Source organism: Peromyscus leucopus, chromosome 5 (assembly GCF_004664715.2).
Source record: "Peromyscus leucopus breed LL Stock chromosome 5, UCI_PerLeu_2.1, whole genome shotgun sequence".
NCBI lineage: Eukaryota > Metazoa > Chordata > Mammalia > Rodentia > Cricetidae > Peromyscus > Peromyscus leucopus.
Window position 1 is genome coordinate 23,143,273 of NC_051067.1, and position 27,556 is coordinate 23,170,828.

Here is a 27,556-nt window from a genome sequence, read left to right on the forward strand (position 1 = left end):
TCCCCTTTTCAATTAATGGTGACTAGGAGAGATCACACTTGACTTGTTTCAAGTATCATATTTGACATGTGACTCATATCAAAGGTAGATCACTTGGTATCATTCACATCCTGTTGCTAGACAACCTGATGCTAACTGACCCTGAAAAATCGCCAACTTACTTGTGATAAGTTCTGTGATTTTGCCTGTTGGTCTCCAATAATGAGCTCAGTTGCCTAGCAGGCAGGAAGCAGCTGTCTTTGCAGATAGCCAGAATCAGATGCACAACTTGATGTGTAGAGGTGGAAACTCCTTGGAGGAAGTAGATTGCAGGGAGTGTATCTTTGTGACCTCTATCTTGTTCTGGCTCCCACCTGCATCCCTTTTCTGTTTCCCAGATGCTCTGCTATGCCTTTTTCCCCAAGGCTAGACTGACGCTGCCAAATACTGTGACCCTAAACAAATCCTTCTGCCTTTAAACTGCTTTCCTTGAGCATTTGATCATAGTGACTGACAGAAAGCCTGACCAGCACAGCAGACGATTTTAAAATGACTTATGCCTGGTAAAACATTTGCTCAGTAAACATGACTACCTGAGTTTGGATTCCCAGCATCCATGTATAAGCCAGAGAAGGGGGGGAGGGGCATGCCGAGAACTCCAATGCAGGGGAGGAGTGGAGACAGGTGGATCCTGGGGGCTCATCAGCCAGCCAGTCCAGCCCAGATGGCAAGCTCAAAGTTCTATGAAAGACAGCTTCCATGCATGCATGCATGCATACATACATACATACATATAACACACACAAATGCATAAATAAAACCAATTTTCCATTTCATTCTGCTGTTCTCAATGGCTCTCCCCTCACCCCACAAAGGGAAAGGTCCATTACTGGTTTTAGTGGACAGATGATTTTAGACAGCTACACATACATAGAAGTGGTTTTTTTTTTTTTTTTTTTGTGTGTGTGTGTGTGTGTCCTTTTTAAAGCTGGGGGAACTGAACCATTGAACATGTTCCTTACTGCATATTAACCAGGTATCAAATAAACACACATACTATCCCTGGAGGTGGAAAACAATATATTACTTTATTCCCAAGAAAACAAAAACAGAAAACATCAACAGCAAAACAGATCCCGTAGATGCGGGAGGGACCCCCACAGCTAGCTTACTGGCTCAAATGCTGCTCTCTTCCAATATTACAGTCTGTACGACAAAGAGGGGACCAGCAATAGGCATGTAAACTTCTATTCCAGAAAATTTTCTCATTTTCCATGAGAGATCCAGTGTAAAACATTTCTTTTCAGGTGCTACCATCCAAATAACATAAAAAAGAGACCCGTCTTAGACTTCCCCGTGACCAAGTGCATCCCTACCTTTTGACCCCTTATTACTCGACACAATCCCATTTGTTTTTCAGTAGAAGGAAAAAAAAGTTTTACATGAAAATGATTCCCTTTAAAGATGATTAAATGCAGCAGGCACAATTAGAGCACAAGAATGACATTGTGGTAAGTGACGTCATTTAAAGCAAGCGTTTTTTTTTTTTCATTAGAACAAATAAATATTTATGAACACATTTTTAAAAATTATATCTATTCATTTGTGTGTTAGGGAGTGACTATGTGCAACAACATGTGTGCTGGGGTCAGACAGTAACTGTGGGAGGGAACTCTCTCCCTCCATTGTGTGGGTTGCAGGAATTGAACTTGCATTGTTAGGCTTGGCAGCAAGCACCCGCACTTGCTGAGTCCTGACCTCACATTTTTTCTGAATGACAGAACTTTTTTTCTCCAAATTAACACTGAGTCCATTCTTAAACTCTGCCTTCTCTGGAGATATTAAATATGGCTTTATTTGACCTCCTCTCGACAACCCTAAGGAAATGAGCTGTGAGGAGCAGCCTAAATTCTTAGAATTTGTTTCCTCATGGTCATTAGCCGTCCTAAGGCTTGTGACATCATCTGCAAGATGCAGCTACTCACGTCACCCTCGAGAGAGGTGTGAGTTTTGAATAAATGAGACAAGAAGGAGCTGGTGGGGACCAACAGGCTTTAGCTTACGTTTCCTCCTGCCCCCATGTCTGTGGATTAATCTGGCTGTAATTACTGATCCCTCTGGCCTGATGGAATATGCAGCCAGAACAGGGCACCTGTGCAGTGTAGCCATTTTCTAAGACTCTAGAGCAGGGTTTCCAAAGCTGACACCACTCCCCAGTGTTATAGCGGAGAAAATACCTTGTGTCAACGTGTGACCCTCTTGTGTCAACATGTGTCTGGAGGATCACAGATGTTCAAGAGGCATTTAGTGAATGCAGGCTGAGTCAATGAATGAGTGAGTGAGTGAGTTAGTGAGTGAGAAAGGACACAGATGTCCACCTACAATCGAAAGCTCTTAAGCATCCACGAGCTCTTGTCAGCACCAATCATTGCAAGCTACCTGGATGCCTTCCTGGTGTGGTTAAAGCTGTGTACAACAGAGCTGGGTTCCTATCTCTCATATAGAAACGGAACCCCAGAAGTGAGTTACTCACAGGTTCCAGACCCACAAAATAGCACCTTTCCTGTGGGAAAGAAAACAGTTCCCTCATTCCTGTGAGGATGTTTCAGTGTTCTCCACGAACATTCTGGAACAGAACATGAAAATGCTCGGCATCCCTGAGGTCCTCTTCTTGCCGCCACAGAGTGGCTCCTGTCTTAAGGGCATGTTCTGTCACTTCATGGCTTTGTACTGTAAGCACAACTTCAGACACAAGTAAACTGAAAATGTCAGTGTTCACAGGCCGTCTGTGCTGCTGGAGACAAAGCCCAAGTCCACACATGTCAGTCAAATGCTCAGACACGGTACTCTATCGTTCCTCAGCTCCTTGAGATCAGTTCCTTTTGTGTGCGTGTCTTTTGTTTTTCAAGACCGGGATTCTCTGTAGATCCCTGGCTGTCCTGGAACTGGCTCTATATAGACCAGGCTGGACTCATAGACCTGCCTGCCTTTGCCTCCCAAGTGCTGGGATTAAAGGCATGCACCACCACCTCCAATCAAGTCCTTGATTAAATGAAAGTGGGGAGTTACTAGAAAGCTCTCTCTATGCCTATGTATGGTTGAATGCATAGTTGCTACCAAGATGGTATGAAGCTTCCTCCTCAAATAAACCAAGGGTTGATAGTCTTAGACAGTATTCCCACCATTCTCCTTTCTGGCAGGATATACTAATATGAGTATCTGGCACAGAGAACCGCTGCAATTAAATTTATCATCGACCACAGCAAGTAGACTAAGAGGCAGATGAGCATCAAGTGACTGCCAGACATCAGAGCCAGGTGTGGTTGTACACACTTGGAACAGCAGCACTTGCAGGGTGGGGTGGGGGTGGGGAGGTGGGAGAACTGAGTTCAAGGCCATTCTGGGCTACCTGGCAAGAACCAGGGTAGCCAGAGATATATAGCAAGAGCTTGTCTTTAAAAAAGAAGAAAAGAAGAAGAGGTGGAAGAGGAAGGAAAGACATTCAAATGAAATGGCCAGGCTAGCTAAAAACACCAGGACGGCTGCACCCAGCCATCTGGTCAGTGAATGTATCACAGTGTCCAAGTGGATATTTTAAGCATAGCCATGAAGCCAAGTCCTGATATTTTCCTGAAACCCGTTTTTGAAGCCTCCAGCATAGCCAAGGCAGGAGTCTCTTGGAGAGGAAGGCTCTTCTTTACGCCTTTGATTTCCCATCAGGCCAGAGCTGCTGCGGATCAAAAATACCAGCTGGGTTGTATGGCAGTTTCACTCTGATTGAGGGTTCTCTCTCGAAGCCGCAGCTCCAGGCACTCCACAGTGAGAGGGTACGTGTTGAGCTCGAATTTGTTAGCAAATAGGCTTTGTGAATTCACTAGCCATTTTAAGTCTCCATTTCCATAGATGCAAATGCCATGTACATAGTGACCTGTTGGGGAGACAGGGCAGAAAAACAGTTAGACGTGCCTGTCTTTAGAAGACATGAGGGGTGAACTAGAGATAGCAGAAACCTAATCAAGTATGATGAGATGCTAATGAAACATGACTGGGATGCCCTAGCCCACCGGGAGCTTAAACTGCTTAGGACCAAATGGCGCAAATATGCACTTGAATAAGATGGCATCGGACACAGTGAAAACAGCATCCTAGAGTAGTTCATACATGAGGACATGAGAGTTACAGGCACGTTCTAGAAGCACGGGGATGAAAGAGGCCGGTTGGGTTTGTGTCGTCTCTTCTCTGAGCTCTGATGGAGTCTATGGAACTGTCACCTCCACCTTTGAGTGCCAGCTAGAGTAAGCCTCGCTGAGGGAGCATGCCAGCCATGGACTCTGAGACAGGGCTTCTCTGTGTAGCCCAGGCTGGCCTTCAGTTGGCTATCCTATTGCCGTGTCTCCTGAGTACAGGGATTGCATATGTCACTCTCGTGACAGGATAGCACTGAAGTTCTCAGTCTCATCCCTTCACGACTGCTCGTCTCCAAACTGTCCCCACCATGCTCTGCAGTCACCACCGCGGCCCACGCTGCTTCCGTCTTCCTGTCTGGACTGCTCTGAAGGGCGGCTCCTCCGGTGACTCCTTTGCCCTGTTACACACACACACACACACACACACACACACACACAGTGAACACGCGGGTGGAATGGATCTCGGCTCTGAACTCTCAGCACTGGCATTTGAGACTCCTGACCCTGGCCACTCTTTGCTCTTCTTCAACCACTTCTGACACACCATCTCCCCTGCCAGTCCCAAGCACAGCAGGCCCACTCTCCCTGACTCTCCCAGGGACTACCCCCACACCCCTATAACCCTGGCCCCTCCCAGATAATGGACAGCCCAGTGCTGGACATCACCTCAAGGTCACGTTCTCAGTAAGGCCCTCCCTACCACATTTCCCTCATTCATTTGTGTTTGGTATTTGTGAGAGGGAATTAGGATACAGTCAAAAGACCCAAGAGGCTACAGGGAGAAGAGGTCATTGAAAAGTCACAGGAGAAAGGCCAAGAAAGGAGCCAATTCTGTGACACGTGATCTTGCATTTTCAGTCAGAAAAATGAGGACGTTTCTGATAGGTAACTTGTCCAATCATGCTGCATTGTTACAGCAGCATAAGCAGGTAGATACACCCGCTCACTATGTGCTATGTAGTGTTGGGAGTGGATGATGCCCAGGCCAGATGGGATTCCTTCTTTATGACTGTCAATAGAAAGGACAATGACTAGCGGCACATCTCTGCAATCCCAGCACTTAGGAGACAGAAGAAGGAGAACCCAGATCTCAAGGTCTTCCTTGGCTACACAGCAAGTTCTGGGTGACTCTGGAATACACGAGACCCTGTCTCATTCCACCCCCACCCTGCCGCAAAAGGCATTGACTTAGGGTCTCTAGTTCTTGTCTATTTAGGGAGGAATCCTTTCTCCTTGATGTCACCTGCCATGTGCCAGAGTGGTCACAAACACCTGAAGCTCTCCAAGTCACTCCTGGCCTGTGTGTGGAGGGAAGAGCGTGATGTGGGGACAAAGTGTGAGCATGCTCTGTCATAAGGTCGTGACATCACCTGCCCGTCCCAGCTCCTGCACTCCCGAAAGGAACAGTAAGCAAGGGGCAATGAGAAATCAGAAATTAGCAAGAACAGAGTTCATTTTTAACTTGAAAGTACTATCTCTCCCTGGCAGTTCTAAGACTGAGAATGTCTGAGAAATGGAAACTTATCTTCAGGAGACAACGTGATAAGGTACCCAGCTTTCTCTGCACAAGAACCCCTTCTATTAAGTTAACAATTATCCCCATGCCAACAACAACAGGCAGTATGGCCTGAGAGCGGGAGACCTTACCATGGCAGCCTCCATGCTGAGCTTCCATATCATTCCACTTTACAGCTCTGAGGTTGCCCGTCCAGGATGCGTTTGGCATGGCGCCGGGAACTCCTGCAATGATGATAAAATAGCAATAAGAACCGGGAGCCCAACCCACTGCTCCGTCTCCACAGCTCTTCTTGGTCCTTCAGGCTGCTGTGTGCTGCATGGCAGTTGTTTCCCTGGGGTTCTACACACCAGGCAGCAATGGCATTCTCCTCCCAAACGTGACAAGCCAAACCCTCCGCAAACATTGCCCCATGTCCTGTGGGGAAGCAACACTGTTTCATTTGAGCAACACAGTGGCAAGCCATCTCAATAAATTCTGGGTAAGCCATGAAAGGGCCCACTTAGTCATCCAGGGCAGTTATGCCTTCAAATCACATGAAAGTCACGACTGGAAATGGTGGAGGGCTTTAGAATCCAGACGTCCAAGGCATTTGAGAGTGTATATAGAAATCAATACAAGTATGAAAGGGGCACGCTCTGCGGTGTGAGAACTGTAGCGTTTTCCACCATGACAAGTACAATCTATACAGAACGTTATTTAGAGGTAATGATGCAAGTATCTGTACCCAAAATGCAACAGTTCTCTCTTAGGAAACTCTAAGATGATAAAACATACTTTGGTAGGAAGGATAATGTCCCTTTTACACACACACACACACACACACACACATTCTAAACACTGGAAACTGGATATGCTGTATTTCTCTCTCTCTCTCTCTCTCTCTCTCTCTCTCTCTCTCTCTCTCTCTCTCTCTCTCTCTCTTCCACATTCTAAACACTGGAAACTGGATATACTGTATTACATGGAAAAGCGGAATGATATTTCATAACAAAGAGGAATGGCGGTGGCTCTTCAGCTGGACTTCAAATAGGTTATCCTGAACTATTCTCTCTGCCTGCCAGCCCCACCTATCCTTTCTCCTGCCTCACTATTGGCCGTTCAGCTCTTTATTAGACCATCAGGTGTTTTAGACAGGCACAGCAACACAGCTTCGCAGAGTTAAACAAATGCAACATAAACAAAAGTAACACGCCTTAGAATAACATTCCCCAACAGGACTGACATGAACTTACAATTTAAATAGAGGCAGAACTATTTCAAGGGTGGGATGGAGGCAAGAGTCAGTCAGGCCTATGAAGCTAGTTTTTGCCAAAACCTGATCTGGTTGATCATTATCTCTCCCTTGGTTGTGACAGGTGGCTGGAAGAAGTCCTGATTGCTGGGTAAGCCAAGTCAGTTCCAGGAGATGATTGCTCCTGCTTGGGTGTGATCTCACCGTGGGATAAACAGATCTATGAGGCTCTGCTATTCCTAGAACTCAGCACAAGTGCAGGTTCACTAGAGACTTCCAGTCATTTTGGGTGGAACGTTGGAGTGGGGCTCCGGAGGAGAATGCTGTAAAAGCTGTTCCTGCTCCTTTTTGTTGTTGTTTTTCAAGACAGGGTTTCTCTATCTAGTCCTTGCTGTCCTGGAACTCACTTTGTAGACCAGGCTGGCCTTGAACTCAAGATCCGCTTTGCCTTTGCCTCCCCCCAGTGCTGGGATTAAAGGCACCGCCGCCGCCACCGCTGCTGCCACCACCACCACCACCACCACCACCACCACCACCACCTGGCTTGTTCCTCTTATCGTTATGCCTTTCGGCCTCCAGTGAGATGAGACAGTTTTAGTAGCTTCGGATTTTAGACAGACACCTCTTAAGTGCAGAAGTAAGCAAAATCCAGGGGGCAGATGCAAAGAGAAGACAGACAAAAAAGAAGCCAGCCTGTCATCCACTCTTAGTTACCCTGTGATGAGGATTCAGGGCTTCTCAGGTTCAGTTTATAGTAACAGTGTGTGGGGGGGGGACACCAAAGAGGGGGTCAGCCATGGTAATTTGAAGGTAGGGGAAGGACCCCCAGTGAGGAATTCAGGTGCAAAGGCAAGGAACTGGAGGGTGCCCAGAAGCAGATGGGAACATGGCCCAGCCAGTGGCTCTGCAGCATTACTTCCAAGCTCAGAACAGCAAGACAATCTCTGTATCGTTTAAACTCTCAGTTTTGTGGTAATCTTACGGGACTTTTTAGGGCAAAGGCTTGGGCTCTGCTGCTCCAGCAAGCTAGGACTGTTTATCTACCTGTCCCCAGTATAGCAGTCAACAATTAGACAATAGTCATAGTGAAAATTAGGAGAGAAAGATTTACTCATTGTGGCCACATTGGGAGGGACAAATCACGGGGTCCCAACCCACCCTCCAAGCCAGTCTCTAAGTGTCCTGACTCGAGGTTTCGGTTTAAATAGAGGGCAAGGAAGGAAGGCACACAATCCCACAGCTTTGATTATGGCGTGGTCTCACCTGTCACTGACTTTCTGCCCTGTTCTGTAAGGCGGTCAGAACTGTGGGAAGTCCCTTCCTGGGATTATCTTTTCCCTGCCAGGACAGTTAAGAGGTAATTTATTACAGTCTCAGATGGAAAACTGACTACTGAAGAAGATGACATTTTCCAGTAAGGGTAGGGGGTTAAAATCTAAGACTCAAACTTTGAAAGAAATTTAATAGGATGGCACATTTAAAGTTAACCCACCTCAGCTGGGCGGTGGTGGCACACGCCTTTATTCCCAGCAGTCAGGAGGCAGAGGCAAGTGGATCTCCTTGAGTCCTGGTTTACAGAGCAAGTTCCAGGACAGCCAAGGCTACACAGAGAAACCCTGCCTTGAAAAACCAAAAACCAAAAAATGCTAATCCATCTCATTAAAAGAAATTAATAAAAAGGTACATTTCGGAAGAAAATAGTCCCATCCTGCCGCCCTGTTGACACATGATAATTGTGTACCAATCTAAATCTAGAATTGTACCAAGTCTCCCAACTAGATGGAACGGTTGTCACAGCCTTTCCTGTCAACAGGGTGGCTCTTTAACCCTGGGGCTCTCTACCAGGTAAGAATCCCGTTTCTTATTTTGTCTTTTTGGTTTGTCCCCCAAGCTTGAAAGCATTTAACAGAAACCACAGCAGTTCCATCTCCTGCTGCTTTGAGTTAAACACCATAAAGGTTACCATAACGCTTGCCTATCCAAAAAGAAGCTCCCTTATTTTGCTCTTGATACACACTCTCAAATAACCTAGAGCAAAAGGAAAAGAATTAATATTAAAACTTGCCTGGGGAGTGTGGGAAGCCAGGAAGGAATTCAGTTTATTTTACTCTGTCAAACTAATCTGTGTGTGATGTTTATGAGTCTATTTAGTTTAAATGACCACACCAGACAACCGAATAAAACATCTTCCTGACAATACAGCTCTTAATCTTTAAGCAAGTACATTTCTGAGAAGACATTTTTCTCTTTCACACTCATGAATATTGATTGCACAAACTGAGAAATGCATTCCATTATCCCAGTGTTAGGATCAGCACATTTACAACTAATGATTCCCCCCTCCCTTTTGAATGGATACATACACTCATTAATCTCTAGCGGATGAAATTTCCAAACTCCTATACTTCCTGTCTGGTGACATGTCGGTTTAAATATTATCTGTGGTTCATGTTTGTGCATAAAATGACATTTATTAACAGAAGAGGGAGTGATTCTACTTTGTCTCCCCCCATCTCCCATAGACCCCTGGGGCATAGAGAAGTCTGCAAGAAAAGGGTGTAGCTCCTGGCATAAAGAGAGCTATTCCAATGAGGTTCTTGGACCGCAACATTAGTATTACCTGGAAACGCACTGGAAATGCAGAACCTTGGGCCCCACCCAGACTTCTTGAAATAGGACCAGCACCGCCCTAGGAAGGCAGACTCCTCTGCATGACCAAGTCTAGGAAAACAAGAGGCACCCTTCAGAGGCCACAATGGCACCCTCCCTTCCCCTCCCTCTCTGAGATCCTTCCTTCATCCAGTTTCAAGTTTAATCCTGTTCTCTTTATCCCATCTCACTCAAATCTGTTCCAGTTGTCAAATTACTACACTTATATCCTTTCTTCAGTTGAATTAATTAGCCTCCATTGCTAGGACATAAGTATTTGTTTTTTATTTATTTTTATTTTATGTGTCTGCTATCCTAGGAGCCAGAAGAGAGCACTGGATCCCCTGGGGCCTGCAGTTATTGGAGTTGTGAGCTGTCACAGGGGTGCTAGGGGCCAAACCCAGGTCCTCTGCTCAGTATGATGGGGCATTTTTTAATGTCTGAGAGTTTCTGCACCAGTGAAGGGACTAAATGAAGTCAGTGGCTTTTAGTTTAGAGTGTATGCAACCCACAGGGAGGAAAATCACATCAGCCTCTCTCTCCCACATTCATATAATACAAACAGGAGTTTCGGAAAACAGGACTCCGGCTTCTTACACGCATTGCATTTGTTTACACTGCTGTCTAGTGCTAAGTAGGGGGTGGAGGTATAACCCAGGTGGTAGAATGCTTACCTAGCATACACACACACAGCCCTGGGTTTGATCCTTAGCACTGAATACACTGGGTGTGGTGGCTAAAGCCTGAATGCTGGTAATCCCACCACTAGGGGGAGGGGGCAGGAGGATCAGAAGTTCAAAGCCATCCTCTACCACCTAGTGAGTTGGGGGCCAACCTGGGATATATGAGATGCTGTCTCAAAAAAAAAAAAAAAATGACTAAAGTGTCTTGTGAATACTGTGATGGGAAATAACTGCTGTCTACCTGATTCAATGCTGTTGTTGTTGCTCCCATTATTACCACTATTGTGCTCACTGGGCAGGGGGCCGGGAGGATCCCCACAGGGCATCTGGGTAAGAGTTTATCTTTGATTTACAAGAAACCTAACAAAGGTTCATTTTTCTCATTATTTCCAGGATAATGCAAAAAGAAGATTGTCAATGTTATCAGAGAAAACATTTTCACCAAAAAATCCAATTCTCTCATTTGCTCTTCATAGGCTTCTGTAAATAGAACATTTGAGATAAGGTTTGCAGAGTGACCTGGAATGTTTTTGTTGGGTCTCAGCCTTTACTGGTCAAATAACTGTGTTTGTTAAATAAATGGATGTGATTCTTTGAAATTTGAGCTCTATTTATATGAACCTCATTTTGCTCATTATCTCCCCAGAGCTTCCTCCTCACTTGGGGAGACTCATACATGATAGCAAGTTCCAGGAATTGCTTGATTCGAGCTCAGATATGTCCTTTGACACTCACTTGTTAGACACATGGGAATTTAAATATCAAATATTAAAAGGGATGTCTCACAATTTAATGTTGGTGCTAGACAATGAGACAATTCTAGAACAAGCTTGGCTAACCAGCAGGAAAAACTACCATAACTGCACTCTGCCTTTGTCCATTCAAACCAATTCCTTCAAAGTAAGGTGAGAAAATAATTTTTGGAAGATACAGATCTATGGGGCTATTGACTATGACATTATTACCCATACTGACTGATACACAATTCTGAAGTCAGGACTTGTCTGTCTGCTATTATTAGTTGTTGGACTTTAAACAACTAATTACTCTTTTGAAGGCAAGGTGTGACAAATCCTGGTGGGATTTTGTCAGTATAGCCATCTCTACCTGTCCTTGGGGGATTGGATCCAGGATCCTCTCTCCCTGCTTCCCCGGATACCAAAATCTGAAGATGCTCAAGTCCCTCATAGAAAATGGTGTAGGCTCTGCCCATATAACTGGTCTGGCACAAAACAGGATCGTCTGTTTTTGTTGTTGTTATTGTCGTCGTCGTCGTGTCGTCCCCCCCCCCCCCCCCCCGCCCCAGACAGGGTCTCTCTATGTAGTCCTGGCTGTCCTGCAACTCTCTGTAGTGACCAGACTATCCTCGAACTCACAGAGATCCATCTGCCTCTGCCTCCCGAGTGCTGGGGTTAGAGGCGTGCGCCATCATGGCTGGCTTAAGGATATTCTAGAGACAGCTGTGTCCTTCCCTCTGGCTATCTGACTACTGAAACAACAGTCCCCAAGGAACTGGGATTTCCCCAGGAATTTCATGCTGGCAGAACCTGGTGCCAGTCAGAGGGGAACATGTCTCCTAGGAACAGATTCCTGCAACCTTGCAGGAGGACTCGGAAGAGACAACGATGGACCAAACCATACCTTGTCCAGGATCCACTTAACTTCCTGTGCCTCGAACCCTCCACTTCTACCTAAACCTCATACCAGGGGGAGAGACTAGACTTGGGGGTGAACCTCTCTGTCCTTCCGAATGTGGCCAACATTGACTAAAGCTCCTTTTGCTGCTTTTCACGGTCAGTTGTTTAACTGGCTGACAGAGAGTGGGGTGGCTGAGCTAGGCTTATCAAGGGTGTCAGAGCTCAGGCTCTGGTAACTCCAGCAACATCTGAAACAACTTGTCTTTGGATCCTGTAGCATGCCCACAGAATGTAATACTGTGTTCATAGTTCTCATCCCGTGTTGTTCAGGGAACAAGTGTCGGTACACGCTCCATAGAGCTCTGATTATTCTCTTCTTAGTACTTTCGGTCTGTAGTTGGTTGAATTTGCAGATGTGGAAGCAATGGTGGGAGAGAGGCGACTCGTAAAAGAGACACAACGTGTGTACTGTGTTTAGCAATTAATACTTCATAAAGGTTTGTGGACAAAATCCTATTAAAATCTCAGGAACTGTGTGTGTTTTCATTGCTATGATGAAATACAAGGGCAAAAACAACTCAACAGAGAAAAAGATCACTTTGGCTTACACTTCCCAAAAGATGGGTCTGTCAGTCTGCAACCACACTCAGGAAGTACTGAGGAACAGTAAGTGGGACGGGCTATAAAACCTCAAAGCCCACCCCCAATGAAGGACATCCTCTATCAAGTCTCCCTCCCCTAAAGGTTCCGAAATCTTCAAACAGCGGTACCAGCAGAGGACCAATTATTTCAACACACGAGCCCTCAGAAGACATTTTGCCTTCAAACCACAACAACTTCTATATGATTCTCTACTGTGGGATGCCCTGTATACTGCAGGAAATTTAGCCACAGCCCTGGCCACTGCCCAGGGGCAATCCTCCAATCCCAGTGTGTCAATTAAACATCTCTGCGTGTATTGGCAACTGTCCTATGAGGCTCAAGGTCACCCTTCATTATATAAACAGAAAACAAAGTGACACACACAGTCAGAATATCAACTTGTGTAAAGGTAATAAACCGTGTACAAACACCTGCGTGTAAAATGTAAGCCAAGGAGAGCAAAAGAGATGGCTCAGCGGTTAAGAACACTGGCTGCTCTTCCAGAGGTCCTGAGTTCAATTCCCAGCACCCACATGGCAGCTCACAACTGTCTGTAACTCTAGGTCCAGGGAACCTGACACCCTCACACAGACACACATGCAGGCAAAACACCAATGCACATAAAATAAAAATAAATAAATAAATCTTTAAAAAAAATGTGAGTCAGGCTGGACAGTGGTGGCCCATGCCTTTAATCCCAGCACTTAGGAGGCAGAGGCAGGTGGATCTCGAGGCCAGCCTGGTCTACAGAGTGAGTTCCAGGACAGCCAGGGCTACACAGAGAAACCCTGTCTTGAAAACAACAAACAAAAACAAAGCAAAAACAAAAACAAAACAAAAAACAAAAGTGAGTCAAGGAAATAGCAGTTTGCCTTATTTTGAAAAATGTCTGTAATGTTAAGACTTAGTAACAAAGTTTATTAATATGCATCTAAATCAATGATGTAGTAGTTGGGCCTGTGACTGTGCTAATAATTCAACAAAAGAAAAAATAGGAAACATCACTGCTGATTATCTTTAACAGTAAACAGGGTGAATGCTAATAACAGGGGTGTGTGGTGTCAAGTAACCTAGACCCTGCCCTGATTATAAATGTGACCAGTGAGCATCTGGCACACAAAGACCTGTTTTGTTTACAGCGGGGGTATTCTACAGCTTTTCAGTCCCTAAACAGTCCCCTAGCATCCACAATAGAATCTTTGCATTTATCTGATAACTGCTAACAAATGGACTCTTCTGTAGCTGTGAGAAGAGAAGGGCAGGACAGATAAAGGGACCCCCCAGTCTCCCCCACCCACCCCCACCTCCCCGCCACAAGAGTTTTAGAATCCAAGTGATTTTGTAAATGTTCTGATATACCCCACCTTGTTGCCAGTCTGTATAAACCAGAACCCAGAGAACAGATGGGACTCGGAGTGTGGAGGGGTGAGCCGATGTGGCCTGGGGTCTGGTGGGAGTTTGCTAGGGTTTCCTTCGGGCCGAACCGCCATTCTACCGCTGAGCTGCAGCTAGCCCAACTTGTTGATTTTATTTCAACATAAAAACTTACCTTAAAATAAAACCTATCTAAATTCTTTCTTGCATACTTCCTATATCCTAGAGTAGGTGCTGGTGGGACACAGGCAGACACACAGACACACACACAGACACAGACACACAGACACACAGACACACACACACACACACACACACACACACACACACACATCACAGTTGTTTTACCAGTAGTAGGAAGTGAACCCAGTGCTAACCTAGTCAAGTGCCTTAGTGTTGAATATGTGTGTGTGTGAGAGAGAGTGTGTATTAGTGTGTGGGAGTGTATGTGTGTATGTGTGTGTGTGAGTGTACATGAGAGTGTGTATGATTGTGTGTGTGTATGAGTGAGTTGCGTGAGAGTGTATGAGTGTGAATGTGAGTGTGTGTGTGTGTGTGTGTGTGTGTGTGTGTGAAGGCAACCTCACACATTATCCACCTTGTTTTTTGAGACAGGGGGTTTTAAGGCCCTGTCTCAAAAAAAAACGAACAAAATGACATGAAATCACAAGTTGTTGATAATGGCTCTCCCTTCAGGCTACCAAAAGAAGCAGATGGGGTGAGGGTAAGGCTGGGGGAGGGTGTCTGCTGAAGAACCATGTGGGGAGGGCTCAGGTCCCACTGGCCAAAGACCACTCAGAGCTCTGGCAGTACTTGAGGGGAAGCTTTCTTTTGTTTTGTTTGTTTTTCTAGTAAACTTGGCTGATTTTTAAAAGCAGCAGCAGTTGGTGAGGACGGAATGAAGGGCCAAGCCGACACACCAGGAGCTTCCATTTTTCAATGTTTTAAATGTTGTTTTTTTATTTTTAATTATGTGCACACGGGTGGGGTGCACACGGGGGGAGCAGGAGGCCAGAGGGGTCTGACGCTCTCAACCATCTCTCCAGGCCCTGTCCTTCAGGCTTGGATCCCTGCATCCAGCTTCTACACTCACGTGTTTCCTCACGGCGGCAGCCCGCTAGAAGCATCCGAGGAACTCTGAAAAACAAACAACCATCCCGGGGCCTCCACACTGGTGTTGCACAAGGACGTGATCCCAGCCCTGGAGAGGATGAGGCAGGAGGATTGTCATTCCCAGGCATGTCTGGGCCACAAACACTCGGAGACCCTGTTACAAAGAGACAAAGCCTGAGCTCCCTCTTGGGGATCTGGATTAGGACCAACTGCTGCTATTTTTAGTTATGTATTTTTGTGCCTGTGTGCTTGGGGCAGCCAGAGGACATCCTTGTGTGCCACCCTCGGAATCTCACTGCTTCCTTTCAGATAAGGTCTCCGGTAGGCCATTCTGATAGTCTGCCTGGCTGTGTGACCGACTGGTCCCTGGTCCTCTGGTCCCTGCCACTCCAGTGTGGAGAGTAGAAGCTAGCCTCGCTTCAGATGGATCAATCACTTGATCGGTTGATTTTCTTTTTTTTTTTTAAGAAAAGGCTTCTGTGGGATGGGTTGTCTTGGAACTCACTATGTCAAACTCACAGAGATCCTCCTGCCTCTGCCTCCTGAGTGCTGGGACTAAGGGTGTGGGGCACTATACCAAGGCTGGCTCCCACCTTGGGTTTGTTTGTTTTTTTTTTTTCTGGGAGCTCTAAGGATCAATTCAGCTCCTCCAGTTCCAAGGCAAGCACTTTGCCTGCTGAGCCTTCCCTTCCCAGTCCCCACCCCCTTTTCTAAAGGCCCAAATGAAATTTGCTTTGATGTTTTCCCCTGAGGTCCTGGGAAAGCCACTCAGATCTTACACATGCTAGTAAGTGCCCCGAGCGACATTCCCTGGGTTGGCGGTTTTGTTTGTTTGTTGGGAGGGGATGTGTTTAGACAGAGTCTAACTCTGAACTTTAGGCTGATCTGAGCCTCACCAAGTAGTCCAATCTGGCCTCAAAATTTAAGGGCCCTCCTGCTCCAGCCCCTCGAGTGTTGAGGTGACAGGCGTTTGGCGCCACACCTGCCGGACTCCCAGGCTTCCCGGACCTCTGTCCCTGCAGGACAGACACTCCGCAGGATTAGCTATGCCACCCTTCCACAACACCAAGTACTGAACCTCAGGGAGAAGAGACTTTATGTAACACAAATCGCTAAATGGTCTTTACTAATAAAAAACCTAGAGCCAGATATTGGCATGAATTCTGAAAGATCAGAGAAGCAGAACAAGCCACAGCCAACCTCACCTCAACAGCTCCTCATCTGATCCTATTTCTATGAATCCTCAGCCTGAAAGCTTCTGAGTCCTCACCCAAAAGGATCTCAGCTGAACTGCCGCTAAAAGCCTAAAAGCCTAAAAGCTTAAAAGCCTCTAATTCTTGGTCCTCACACTTTATACACCTTTCTGCTTCCTGCCATCACTTCTTAGGATTAAAAACATGTGTCTTTCCCAAGCAAGACATGAGATCTCAAGTGTTGGGATTAAAGGTGTGTGCTACCATGCCTGGCTCTGTTCCCAGTGTGGCCTTGAACTCACAGAGATCCAGATGGCGTGTGTGTGCCACCACTGTTTGGCCTCTATGTCTAATCTAGTGACTGTTCTGTTCTCTGACCCCAGATAAGTTTTATTAGGGTACACAATATATTGGGGGGGGAACAATATATCACCACAAGTTTATTTATTTTTTAATTAAATCTTAGAAGTTTTAGTTTCATGTTTCAGGAATTTAAAAAGTAATGTCTGAAGAAGCAGCTGTTTATTTTTCAGTTTACCTAAATTAGCTGTTCCTGGCCTCTCATTCGCTTTATGGATCTAATTTTCCCTCTCAAGTGATTTCTCTACAGCTTTTGAAAAAAGGGTAACAAGGGTGAATGTAAATAATGCATAAAAGTACAAACAGATCAAAGTGAAAATACACATATACTATAAAACCTAATGCCTACAAATAATAAATTGATAAATGTAACCCACTATGTAAACAAACTAAAAGACCAAAACCACATGGTCATCTCATTAGATGCAGAAAAGGCCCTTGACAAAATCTAACACCCCTTTATGATAAAAGTCCTGAAGAGATTAGATATACAGGGGACAATACCTATACATAAGGGCAGTTTACAGCAAGCCCATAGCCAGTATCAACTTAAATGGGGAGAAACTCAGAGCAATTCCACGAAAGTCAGGAACAAGACAAGGCTGTCCATTCGCTCCATACTTATTCAATACAGTACTTGAAGTCTTAGCTAGAACACTAAGACAACTCACTGAAGGAGATCAAGGGGATACAAATTGGAAAGGAAGAAGTCAAAGTTTCTTTATTTGCAGATGATGTGCGAGTATACATAAGTGACCCTACAAATTTCACTGGAGAATCCTACAGCTGATAAACACTTTAAGCAAAGTAGCTGGATACAAAATTAACTCACAAAAATCAGCCTATGTACAAATGACAAAATGCTGCAGGCCACAGGAATATATATATATATATATATATATATATATATATATATATATATATATCACAGCTGGTTATGGCAAAATCACTACCCGAAGGGATCAAGGAATTCCTTCAGAGGAAGCCGAATTCCAAGGAGCTTTTAGTGTTATTTGGCTTCTTATATATCAGCTGTATTCTGCCATGAAAATCATGTGTTCCTTCATAGTTTTCCCAATTGATTTTTCCCTAAAAAGTGCTAACAGTGTGGACTGATCACTCTCTGGACATACACATTCCAGGGATTTGGAGAACAGCCTCGGGAAAGGCTCTCCTCCCCCCAGCCCATCCATTTCTCCCCTTTCAGCACTGGAATCAGATATCTCCCTTAGCCAATTTCAAGGACTAACAGAAATAACAGTCCAGACCACCACATGCTAGTCTCCTGATTTAAGGTATTTTCCACAAGGAGACACCGCCTAGGTCTGGTGGACCTTAAGTAATAGCTTTACACAATTTAGCTCGGACCCTCCTTTCTTACAGCCTTACTAACTTTATAGACTCCTAACTTCTTACCTAACCACTTCTCGGAATCCAGACTGAGCACACAGATTCCCTTTTTCATACACTAATGGTCATTAGCACTCAGGTGACCTCCTCTTTTACCACTCCCATTCTGGATTGTAAAAGAAAGCCTGGTGGTCACTGCCTGAGGAAAATGCTTACCTGCCTTTATGACCCCTTAAGAATTCTAACCTGGTGACCTTGCTCCACCAATTGCTATTGCTTGGGTTTATAACTGGATTCCTGAGAGACTTAGGGAGAGTTGAGAGAATACAGAGAACGGAGAGGTAGAAGGAGGGATAAGGAGGATTTTAACCAGAGAGAACATGTGGACAAGATGGAAGATGAGGAAGAGTCAGATGGGGAAGTACTAGCTGGGTAAGAACAAGATGGAAAGGACCCAGATGAGGCAGAATTAACATGAGATAATTAAGATAGAACTTAGAGGGAGCAGTAGATGAATATCAGGCAAGAAAGGAGCTAAAAATGAGAGCAGAATAGAAGCTTGTAGAGAGAGAACACACACAGAATAATAAAGTGTGTGGACTAAGGAGTTTTGTGTACATAGATTCATTTCTTTTCATCAAAGGTTAATTATCAGCTGGTTGTAGATTCTTCCTGGACCCTGGGAGGGGACTATTGAGGGGTAGACCCTTATAGTCCTTGATAACAAAAGGGCTGAGAAAGAAATCAGGGAAACAACGCCCTTCAGAATTGTTTCAAATTATATAAAATATCTTGGGGCAACTCTAAACAAGAGGTGAAAGACATATGATAAAAACTTTAAGACACCGAAGAAAACATCAGAAGATGGAAGGATCTCCCATGCTCATGGAGCAGTAGGATTAACATGGTAAAAATGGCCATCCTACCAAAGCAGTCCACAGATTCAATGCAATCCCATCAAAATTCTAACACAATTCTTACAGATCTTGAAAGGCCAATTCTCAGCTTCTTATGGAAAAACAAAACAAAACAAAACAAAACCCACAATAGCTAAAACCATCCAGAAAAATAAAAGAACTGCTGGAGGTATCACTACCCCCAATTTCAAGTTGTACTACAAAACTATAGTAATAAAAACAGCATGGCATTGGCACAAAAACAGATACATTCATCAATGGAGTCAAACTGAAGACCCAGACATAAATCCACAGACTAAAAACTCCTGATTTTATAAATCCATAGACATACGGACTCCTGATTTTTTGGTAAAGAGGCTAGAAATACACACAGGAAAAAAGACAGCATCTTCAACAAATGGTGCTGGTCAAACTGAATGGCTGCATGAAAAAGAATCCACATAGATCCATACTTATCAACCTGCACAAAACTCAAGTTCAAGTACGTCAAAGACCTCAACATAAAACCAGATCCACTAGACTTGAGAGAAGAGAAAGTGAGGAATAGCCTTGAGCGCCTTGGCACAGGAGACAATTTCCTGAACAGAGCACTGATAATACAGGCACTAAGGACAACCATCAATAAATGGGACCTCATGAAACTGACGAGCTTCTGCAAGCCAAAGGACACTGTCATTCAGATAAAGCAGCAGCAGCCTACAGAATGGAAAAAGAGTTTGACTAACTACGCATCTGATAGAGAGATAATATCCAAACTATTATATAAAGAATTCAAGAAGCTAGATGTCAGGAAAACAACCCAATTTAAAAATGGGGTACAGATCTAGACAGAATTCTCAGAAGAGAAAACTCAAATGGCTGAGAAACACTTAAAGAAATCTTCAACACCGTTAGCCGCCAGGGAAATGCAAATGGAAACTACTTGGAGCTTTCCTCTTACACCTGCAAGAATAGCTGAACAAGTAGCATGTGGAGTAAGAGAAACACGCACACATTGCTGGTGGGAGTGCAAACTCATACAGCCACCGTGGAAATCAGTGTGGCGGTCTCTCAGGAAGTTAGGAATCTATCTACTTCAAGATCCAGCTATACCACCCTTGGACATAATAACCAAAGGATGCTTCATCCTGCCAGAGACACTTGCTCCAACTTGCTCATTGCTCCTCTATTTATAATAACCAGAAATTGGAAACAACCTAGATGACCTACAACAGAAGAACAGATAAAGAAAATGTGGTACATTTACACAATTTAGAATCACTCCGCCGTTAAAACATGACATGATGAAAGTTGTAGCAAAATGAATGATGGAATTAGATAAAATCATCCTGAATGAGGTATCCCAGACCCAGAAAGACAAATACGATACGTATTCACTTATATGTGGATATTAGGTATTAAGTCAATGATAACCAAGCTACAATCCATAGACCCACAGAGGGTAGGTATAGAGCGAGGGACTGAAGAGACCAGGTAGATCTCGTTAGAAAGGGGAAGTAGAATAGACAGACATGGATGGGTGGGGCTGGAATGGGAGGATCAGATGGGGAGAGCAGAAGGAGAGGGAGATGCAGGAGGGAATAATAGGGAGAGACTTAAAATTTAGGGGCATTTGAGAGACAGCATGGAAGCCTAATACAGTAGAAACTTCCTAAAATATATTCATATATGGCAGAGCAAGTGCACACGAGAGAATGTTATTTCATAAAGCATGCATTTTTTGCACAAAGAAATACTCCTATGTCACTTCAAGCTCAGCACATAAGTGTGTGTGTGTGTGTGTGTGTGTGTGTGTGTGTGTGTGTGTATGGTATTGAGGCCAGGTGCTTAGCACATAGCTTACCACTGATCTACACTCCCAACCCCAATTACATGACTGTTAACTAGCTAATTAGTCTATACTGAACATAGGTGGCAAATAACCTTTTAAAAGTTACCTTTAGTGGACAAGGTTGAGAGAAGGTCTCTTTATTTTCTATCCATGTCTAGCCTGGAATTTACTATGTAGACAAAATGGCCCTGCACTCAGAGATCCACCTGCCATGTAGATGGTTTTTTGGGACAGGGTTTCTTGGTTTTGAGTCTGTCCTGGAGCTCACTCTGTAGACCTGGCAGGCCTTGAACTCAGAGATCTGTCTGTCTGTGCCATCCGAGTGCTGGGATTAAAAGTATGCGTCACCACTACCAGGCTGTGTTAGGTTTCTTTAACTCAGAGTTCAGGCGTCTCATATACATTTAGACTTTTGCTGGGCTTGTGAGCCAAAAAAAAAAAAAAAAAAAAACTATTTCCTGAGAACATAAGTCTGACTGGATTCTGGAAACCTGGGAGAGTCTGCTGGTTAGGACTTTCCTGCAGTCTGTGTCTTTAGATAGAGCTCTAATGTTTATGTACAGCTTGGGTCAGGTGTTTTCATTGTGGTATTGACTGGGTTTTCTGTGACTGTCAATGAAAACGTGCAGTGTTGATGTACCACCTGCCACAGAGTCCTGCTTTCCTAGTCACCAGACCCGCCTGGCTGGTGCGGTTTGTTTTACTGCCTGGGGGAAAGCCCTTCCTGACTCTGTTAGTAGATTATTGTTCTTACTTTACACACAGTGCCTTCTTCACCTTCAAAACAAGGCACCAGGCTACACGAGGTTGGACCGCAATTCAAGAATTCATTTACAACCTGTAACCACGGCCCCATCCATGTACAAACAATCAAATAAAAACTTGCGCACACAGGGTGGTTGTCTAATTTTAACCCCGATTTACAGTCCAACCCTCGTCAAAAGCTGTTGAAGGTCAGTGGCAGACGCCATTTGTTGCTGCACACACTGGGATATATATAGGCTGTTAGTTCTGGGAACCACGTCTCTGTCTAGAACGAGCCTAGCCTTTTCTGCAAAACAGCAGAACAGGTCTATTTGTAGTGCTCGGCCAGCTAACTTAAAAAGAGAAGAACCACGAGAGAAAGGTCTTGCTCTGGGCCTGGGAATCGTGGGTACCCTTCCTATGCCCAGTCCTCAGGAAGCATGCAGCAATGAAGAAACCTAGGCCTGTAGCTTTCCCACCCAAACATCCATTGAGTCCGAACATTGGGATGAAAAGCACCAGGCTTCAATTAGAACTCACAGAGCACGGGGCGCTGGAGAGATGGCTCAGCATTTGAGAGCACAGGGTTCAGTTCCCAGCACCCACATGGATGGCAGCTTACCATCACCTGCCACTCCAGTTCTGCAGGAGCCCATGCCCTCCAGCCTCTGAGGACACATTAGGTACAGAAGGGTACAGACATACCATGCATAAAATAAAAAATAAGTAATTTTAGAATGACGTTATACAACAACACAGGACCAGACAGGTACGGGATCAGAATAGTCATGCCAGTGGGGAGGGGCTGGAAGGGAACCCTCAACGGTGCCAGAAGTACCGAGGACACGCTTTCTCACATGAGCTGAACAGGTAAGAAGCAGGGAAACCTCAGTGAGCTGAGGCTGGGGATGCAGCTCACTTGGTAGAACGTGTACTTAGCAGGCGTAAGGCTGTGAGTTCACTCTCCAGCACTGCATTAAACTGGGTGCGGAAGTGCACACACATCATCCTAGAACCCCAGCACTTCCCAGCAGCCTCAAACCGAAACAGAGAACGCAGTGATCCGTTCCATTCTGATGTGTACAGTTTCCATATGTAATACTGTACTGGTGCCCAGACCTCAGCACAACTGACTCCATGATGGAAGTACCAATCAGGCCACAAAACTCAGCATGTAGACTGCACTGCCTGCCAAAATGAAAACAAAGACCTAATCCATCGACATCCATAGTTCCGGGAAAGTCTCTAAATGTTAGACTAGCCTCGCTTTTTGGTTTCCGTAGCTCTGCTTCTGGCTAACTGTTCTTTTTACCTGAGGTGTGTTGAGGTGTGTTGTTGTGGAATAATCTTTTTGCACACCGTGAAGATGTGCCACTCTGATTGGTTTAATAAAAAGCTGAATGGCCAATAGCTAGGCAGAATTTCCAGGCAGAGAGGACACTGGGAAAAAGAAGGTAGAGACACCAGGAGAGGCAGAGCAAGCTGGATGGGCAAGTACGGAGATGAGATAATAAAGCCACGAGGCAGAAAGTAAGTTAATAAAAATGAGTTAATTTAAGTTATAAGAGCTAGTTAGAAACAAGCCTAAGCTAAGGCCAAGCTTTCATAATTAATACAAGTCAAATTTTTTGTGAGCTGGCGCGGCTCCGCCTCCAAAAATAATCCATCTACAGTGTATCAACCCAGAATATGTCTTTTTTGTGCTTCAAAGCTCAGCCTGAGAAAGGCTCAGTGCTATACTGGGATCCTGAACACCCAGTGTAGTCACTGGCTGGCTAAGAGACTTTGTATTGGCTTAATCCCAAATGAGATACCAAACTGTTCTGTCATTTATGGAGAAGACATCTGGGGGAAGTGACCCCAAAGAAACAAATACTTAATGGATACTAAAACTGCCAGGGAAGCGGCTGGAAATCATACCCACCAACAAATATTCCAAGGGAACTTTTTTTTTTTTTTTTTTTTTTTAAAGAATAAGAAGCTGTCTTTCCAGGCCCCAGTGGCTACATTGTCTCTTTATGTAGCCGGCCTTGAAGGAATTCACAATCTTACTGTTCACACCTTCCAAGTGCTGGGATTACAGGTGTGCATCACCAGGACTGACTTCTTTGATTTCCCTTTTAACAACATTCTGGAAAAGGTAAAAGTCATTGTGGTGGGAAACAGGTGAGGGCCCCCAGGAGTTTTAGGGGATGGCCTGTCCATGAGAAGTGGCACAGAGCATCTTCAGACTGACAGAATCATCCTTGGTTGTGGAGGTAGATGCAAGTATGAAAACACCTTTGTACTGAGATGGGGATTGGTGGTGATCCTCCCAAGCTGGCCCTCAGCACTCAGGAGACCGAGGCAGGAAGACCATGCTTTTCATGCTGGCCTAGACTACATAGCAAGACCCCACTTAAAAAAAAAAAAAAAAGAAAGAAAATCCAAACCAAGCAAACAAATATAGTAAACAATGCTGCAAGGGATTTCAATGCATATATATTTTTTAAATGAAAAATTAAGCTGCTTCAAAAATTCGACAACATAGCAAGGTGTGATGAAATTATCTCTTTTTAGACAGTGGTGATGTTTTCTATTCTGTAGCTTATCTATAAAATTGTTCGTCTGAGAACTAAACAGCATCATCTAAGCACTGGAAAAGGGAATTCTCCTTCGGACCTACTACTCAGTTTTAGTCAACACAGACAACAGTATATCTTCTTTTTTAAAAGATTTATTTGTTTGTTTGTTTGTTTATGTGCATTATTGATTATTTATGTGCATCAATGTTTTGCCTGGATAACCTACTACTCAGTTTTAGTCAACACAGACAACAGTGTATATATTTTTTAAGATTTATTTATTTATGTACATTATTGATTATTTATGTGCATCGATGTTCTGCCTGGATAAGTGTCTATGTGAAGGTGTCAGATTCCCTGGAACTGGAGTTACAGACAGTTATGAGCTGCCATGGGGGTGTTGGGAATTGAACCCGGCTCCTCTGGAAGATCAGCCAGTGCTCTTAACAGCTGACTTATCTCTCCAGCTCCAACAGCATATTCTTATTGCTCTTTTACTCCAATATCTAGAATATTCCAGAAGACACTAAGAGAAACACTAAGTACACAATGACTACTGTACTGAGGCTGGAGAGATGGCTCAGCAGTGGAGAGGGCTGATTCTCTTGCAGATGACACAGGTTTGGTTTCTGACACCCACATTGGGTAGCTCGTACCCACCTGTTACTCCAGCTCCAAGGGGATCTGACAGCTCTGTCCTCCATGGGCACCCCACACCGTGTGTGTCTGTCTGTGTGTGTGTGTGTGTGTGTGTGTGTGCGCGCGCGCGCGTGTGTATGTGTATCCCATACACATACACATAATTTTTTGTTTTATTTTATTGATTTATTTATTCGTTTGTTTGTTTGTTTTTGCCTGAACATAAAAACAGGTTATAATTTAAAAGTCCAGGGTTATTTTAAACAGTAAAATATTTTCTCTGTAGAAAATAGTATAAATGATAACATTTCCCAATAAGCCCTTTTAAGCCAAATGATAGCTGAATCATACATATAAATATTGATTAGATTCTGGGATACAGAAGAGACCTATCTTCATCTGTTCAGAGAGCTATGCTTTACTTAAGTTGACATACACATAATTTTAAAGATAAAATCAAAATTAAAAAGAACATTGCGTTACAACCTAGAAGTCCTATGCTTTGGTGGCTGGAGAGATGTCTCAGTGCTTAAGAGCACTTGCTACTCTTCCAAAGGACCTGGGTTCGGCTCCCAGCACCCGTATCAGGAGCTCATAACTGTTTGTAACTCCAGCTCCAAGGGATCCCAGCTCTGGCCTCCAAGGGTACCTGTATGCATGTACACACATCCACATGCAAAGACACACACCTACACATAATGAAAAATAATAAATTAAATCTTTTTTAGCTTCATCTTTTACCTCAGCTCAGCTGCTAAATTGTGTCATACGAACTGACTGTCTTCTCTCCCTAAGCTGGGTCTCCTTTTTCTGTCTTTACTAATGAGACTACTCACTCCTAACTTCAGCTTGAAGTCACTCAGTCTACTCTACGAGGTCATTTTGCTGTCCTTGGGTTAACCACTCAAAGTTTCCCTTGCATGCATCTTCTTGAACAAAACCATCACTGTTAGTATTCTGAACCACGCCCTGAGGCCGCCCAGCATCCTGATGTCATTTTATGTGAAAGCCTCCTTTAAGGGAAAGCCCCTCCCTCTTTCTTCATCTTTTCCTTTCCCCCTTTTCTCGCCATGAGGTAGCACACACTTCCACTTTCCCTCTTCTCCCTTTCTCTTTCTCTTTCTCCACCCACCCCATTATAATAAACTTTCCACGTTGATGCCATGCCTGTATGGTGTGAGTAACTTTCCACTGCACCACGCCACCTGCCACTGCATCTGCATGGCATGTCTCCCTCACCCGTGGGGCACCTTGGCCCAACCCGCCAAGGCCTGTCGAGTGCCATATCATAACAATCCCCGCCACCACACTCAGAACTTCCTTCCACCCAAGCAGTAACTAGGGCTGACTGTGATAAGCCCCTGGGGATCAGATGCACTGAGGGTGGTGTGCAGGCCCAGGGTTGTGGAATATTCCTTTACACTGTGTGAAGATGTGTCACTGTGGTTAGTTTAATAAAAAGCTAAACAGCCAATAGCTAGGGAGAAGGTATAGCAGGGACTTCTGGACAGAGAGAGCTCTGGGAAAAAGAAAGGCAAAGTCGCCAGCCAGATGCTGAGAGAATGCAGGAGGAGAGGTAAAAGCTAAGAGTCACGCGACAACGCGCAGATGAATTGAAATGGGTTTTTAAGTTATAAGAGCTAGTGGGACAAGCCTAAACTATTGGCCGAGCTTTCATAATTAATAGTAAGTCTCTGTCATTTTTTTGAGCTGGGGGCCCAAAGGAAAATTCGTCTACAACCCAGTGCTTTAGAGTTCTATTACATGTCATTAAAGGGCTAAGATTCACGTCTCACATTACATACACTTTCTCTCTAGTCTCCTGTCTGATTCAAGCCCCCATATTTGGATGGGAAGGATCCACCTTCTCTTCTCTGCCCTAGTGCTCAGTTCCACATTGTTCTGAAGACAGACAAGGCGGCATCTAATTCATTCGACATACTCCTCCCTACCCTTGCCCCTGATGGGACAGAGGACAGAGGCTGACAGGGAGATGATAAGATGTCCCTCATAGACATCTCTTTCAGGCTGGTTCTGGTGTCCTTTCATTTGTACAGAAACAATATTGCTGGTTTGTTTGGTTTGGATTCAGGTTGTCTGGAAATTGTAGGCATCCTTTTCCCCAGAGTTGAGACATCATCCCTGTCACGGTTGTCGGCCACTGTGTTCTCTAATACTAAAACACCTGGTGCTCTACAAACACCCCGCATGGTACAATGGGTCCCACCAACCAGCATATTCTTAGTTGCTCTGTTCCTTTCACTTCCCAAAGTAGGGGGAGCCCTAGTGAGATGGAAAGTTGAGCGAAGGAGGCATTCAAGATGATCATGTCTGCTTTCTAGAAAAAATTTCAAAATCTTTGCAGTCATCTCAGAAACATCAGGAATTTGGAGGTTCGCCTTTTTCTAGTTCTTCTTCCTCATAAACTGCCCTGAATAAAGGAAAGGGCTTGGGAAAAACGAAACAACTAATGCCAGACACCAGACCCCTAGACACGTAACTATGTATCAATCTGCCATTTGCTCAAAGTGAACGTTATTGTTTCCCATTTATAAATATAGAAACACACAGTCAGAGGTTACATGATTTGCCTTGTACATGAGAAATCTTCGGAGCTCCGTCTGAAGCCAAATGGTTGCGAACCAGGGGATGTCTCCTCTGTCTTTGTACACTAGTCACTGTCTGGTCCAGCATTTATGGCACACCACAATGTCTCTCTAGAAACTAGCGGGGAAACACTCCATATTAAAACAGCCAGAGAAGAGGAGACGCTACACGCATGCTCAGAATCCAGCTTCCTTATTGGATCCCTACACCGCCCCTGGGCACCGGTCTGAGTTCAGAGTCCTGCAAGCGGTGGTGAACGGCATCTGCAAATGGACATAGTCACTTCGACAAGGAGAGAGATCGACTGTGCAGAAGCCGTTTTTCCATCAACCCTTCA

The 27,556-nt window shown here is 44.6% G+C and overlaps 1 protein-coding gene across 2 annotated transcripts in view; it reads right to left on the reverse strand.

Moving 5' to 3' along the window:
- Nucleotides 1–1,042: 1,042 nt before the first annotated feature.
- The window catches only part of LOC114692111 (N-acetyllactosaminide beta-1,6-N-acetylglucosaminyl-transferase-like), a 110,663-nt gene continuing 84,149 nt past the window's right edge, over nt 1,043–27,556 (reverse strand). For both annotated transcript variants that reach the window (XM_028867771.2, XM_028867770.2), the window contains 2 exons: nt 5,814–5,906; nt 1,043–3,907 (listed from right to left, as the gene is read on the reverse strand). In XM_028867771.2, coding sequence (XP_028723604.1) covers nt 3,717–3,907; nt 5,814–5,906 — 284 coding nt within the window. In that variant the 3' untranslated portion in view covers nt 1,043–3,716. The remainder of the gene's footprint in view (nt 3,908–5,813; nt 5,907–27,556) is intronic.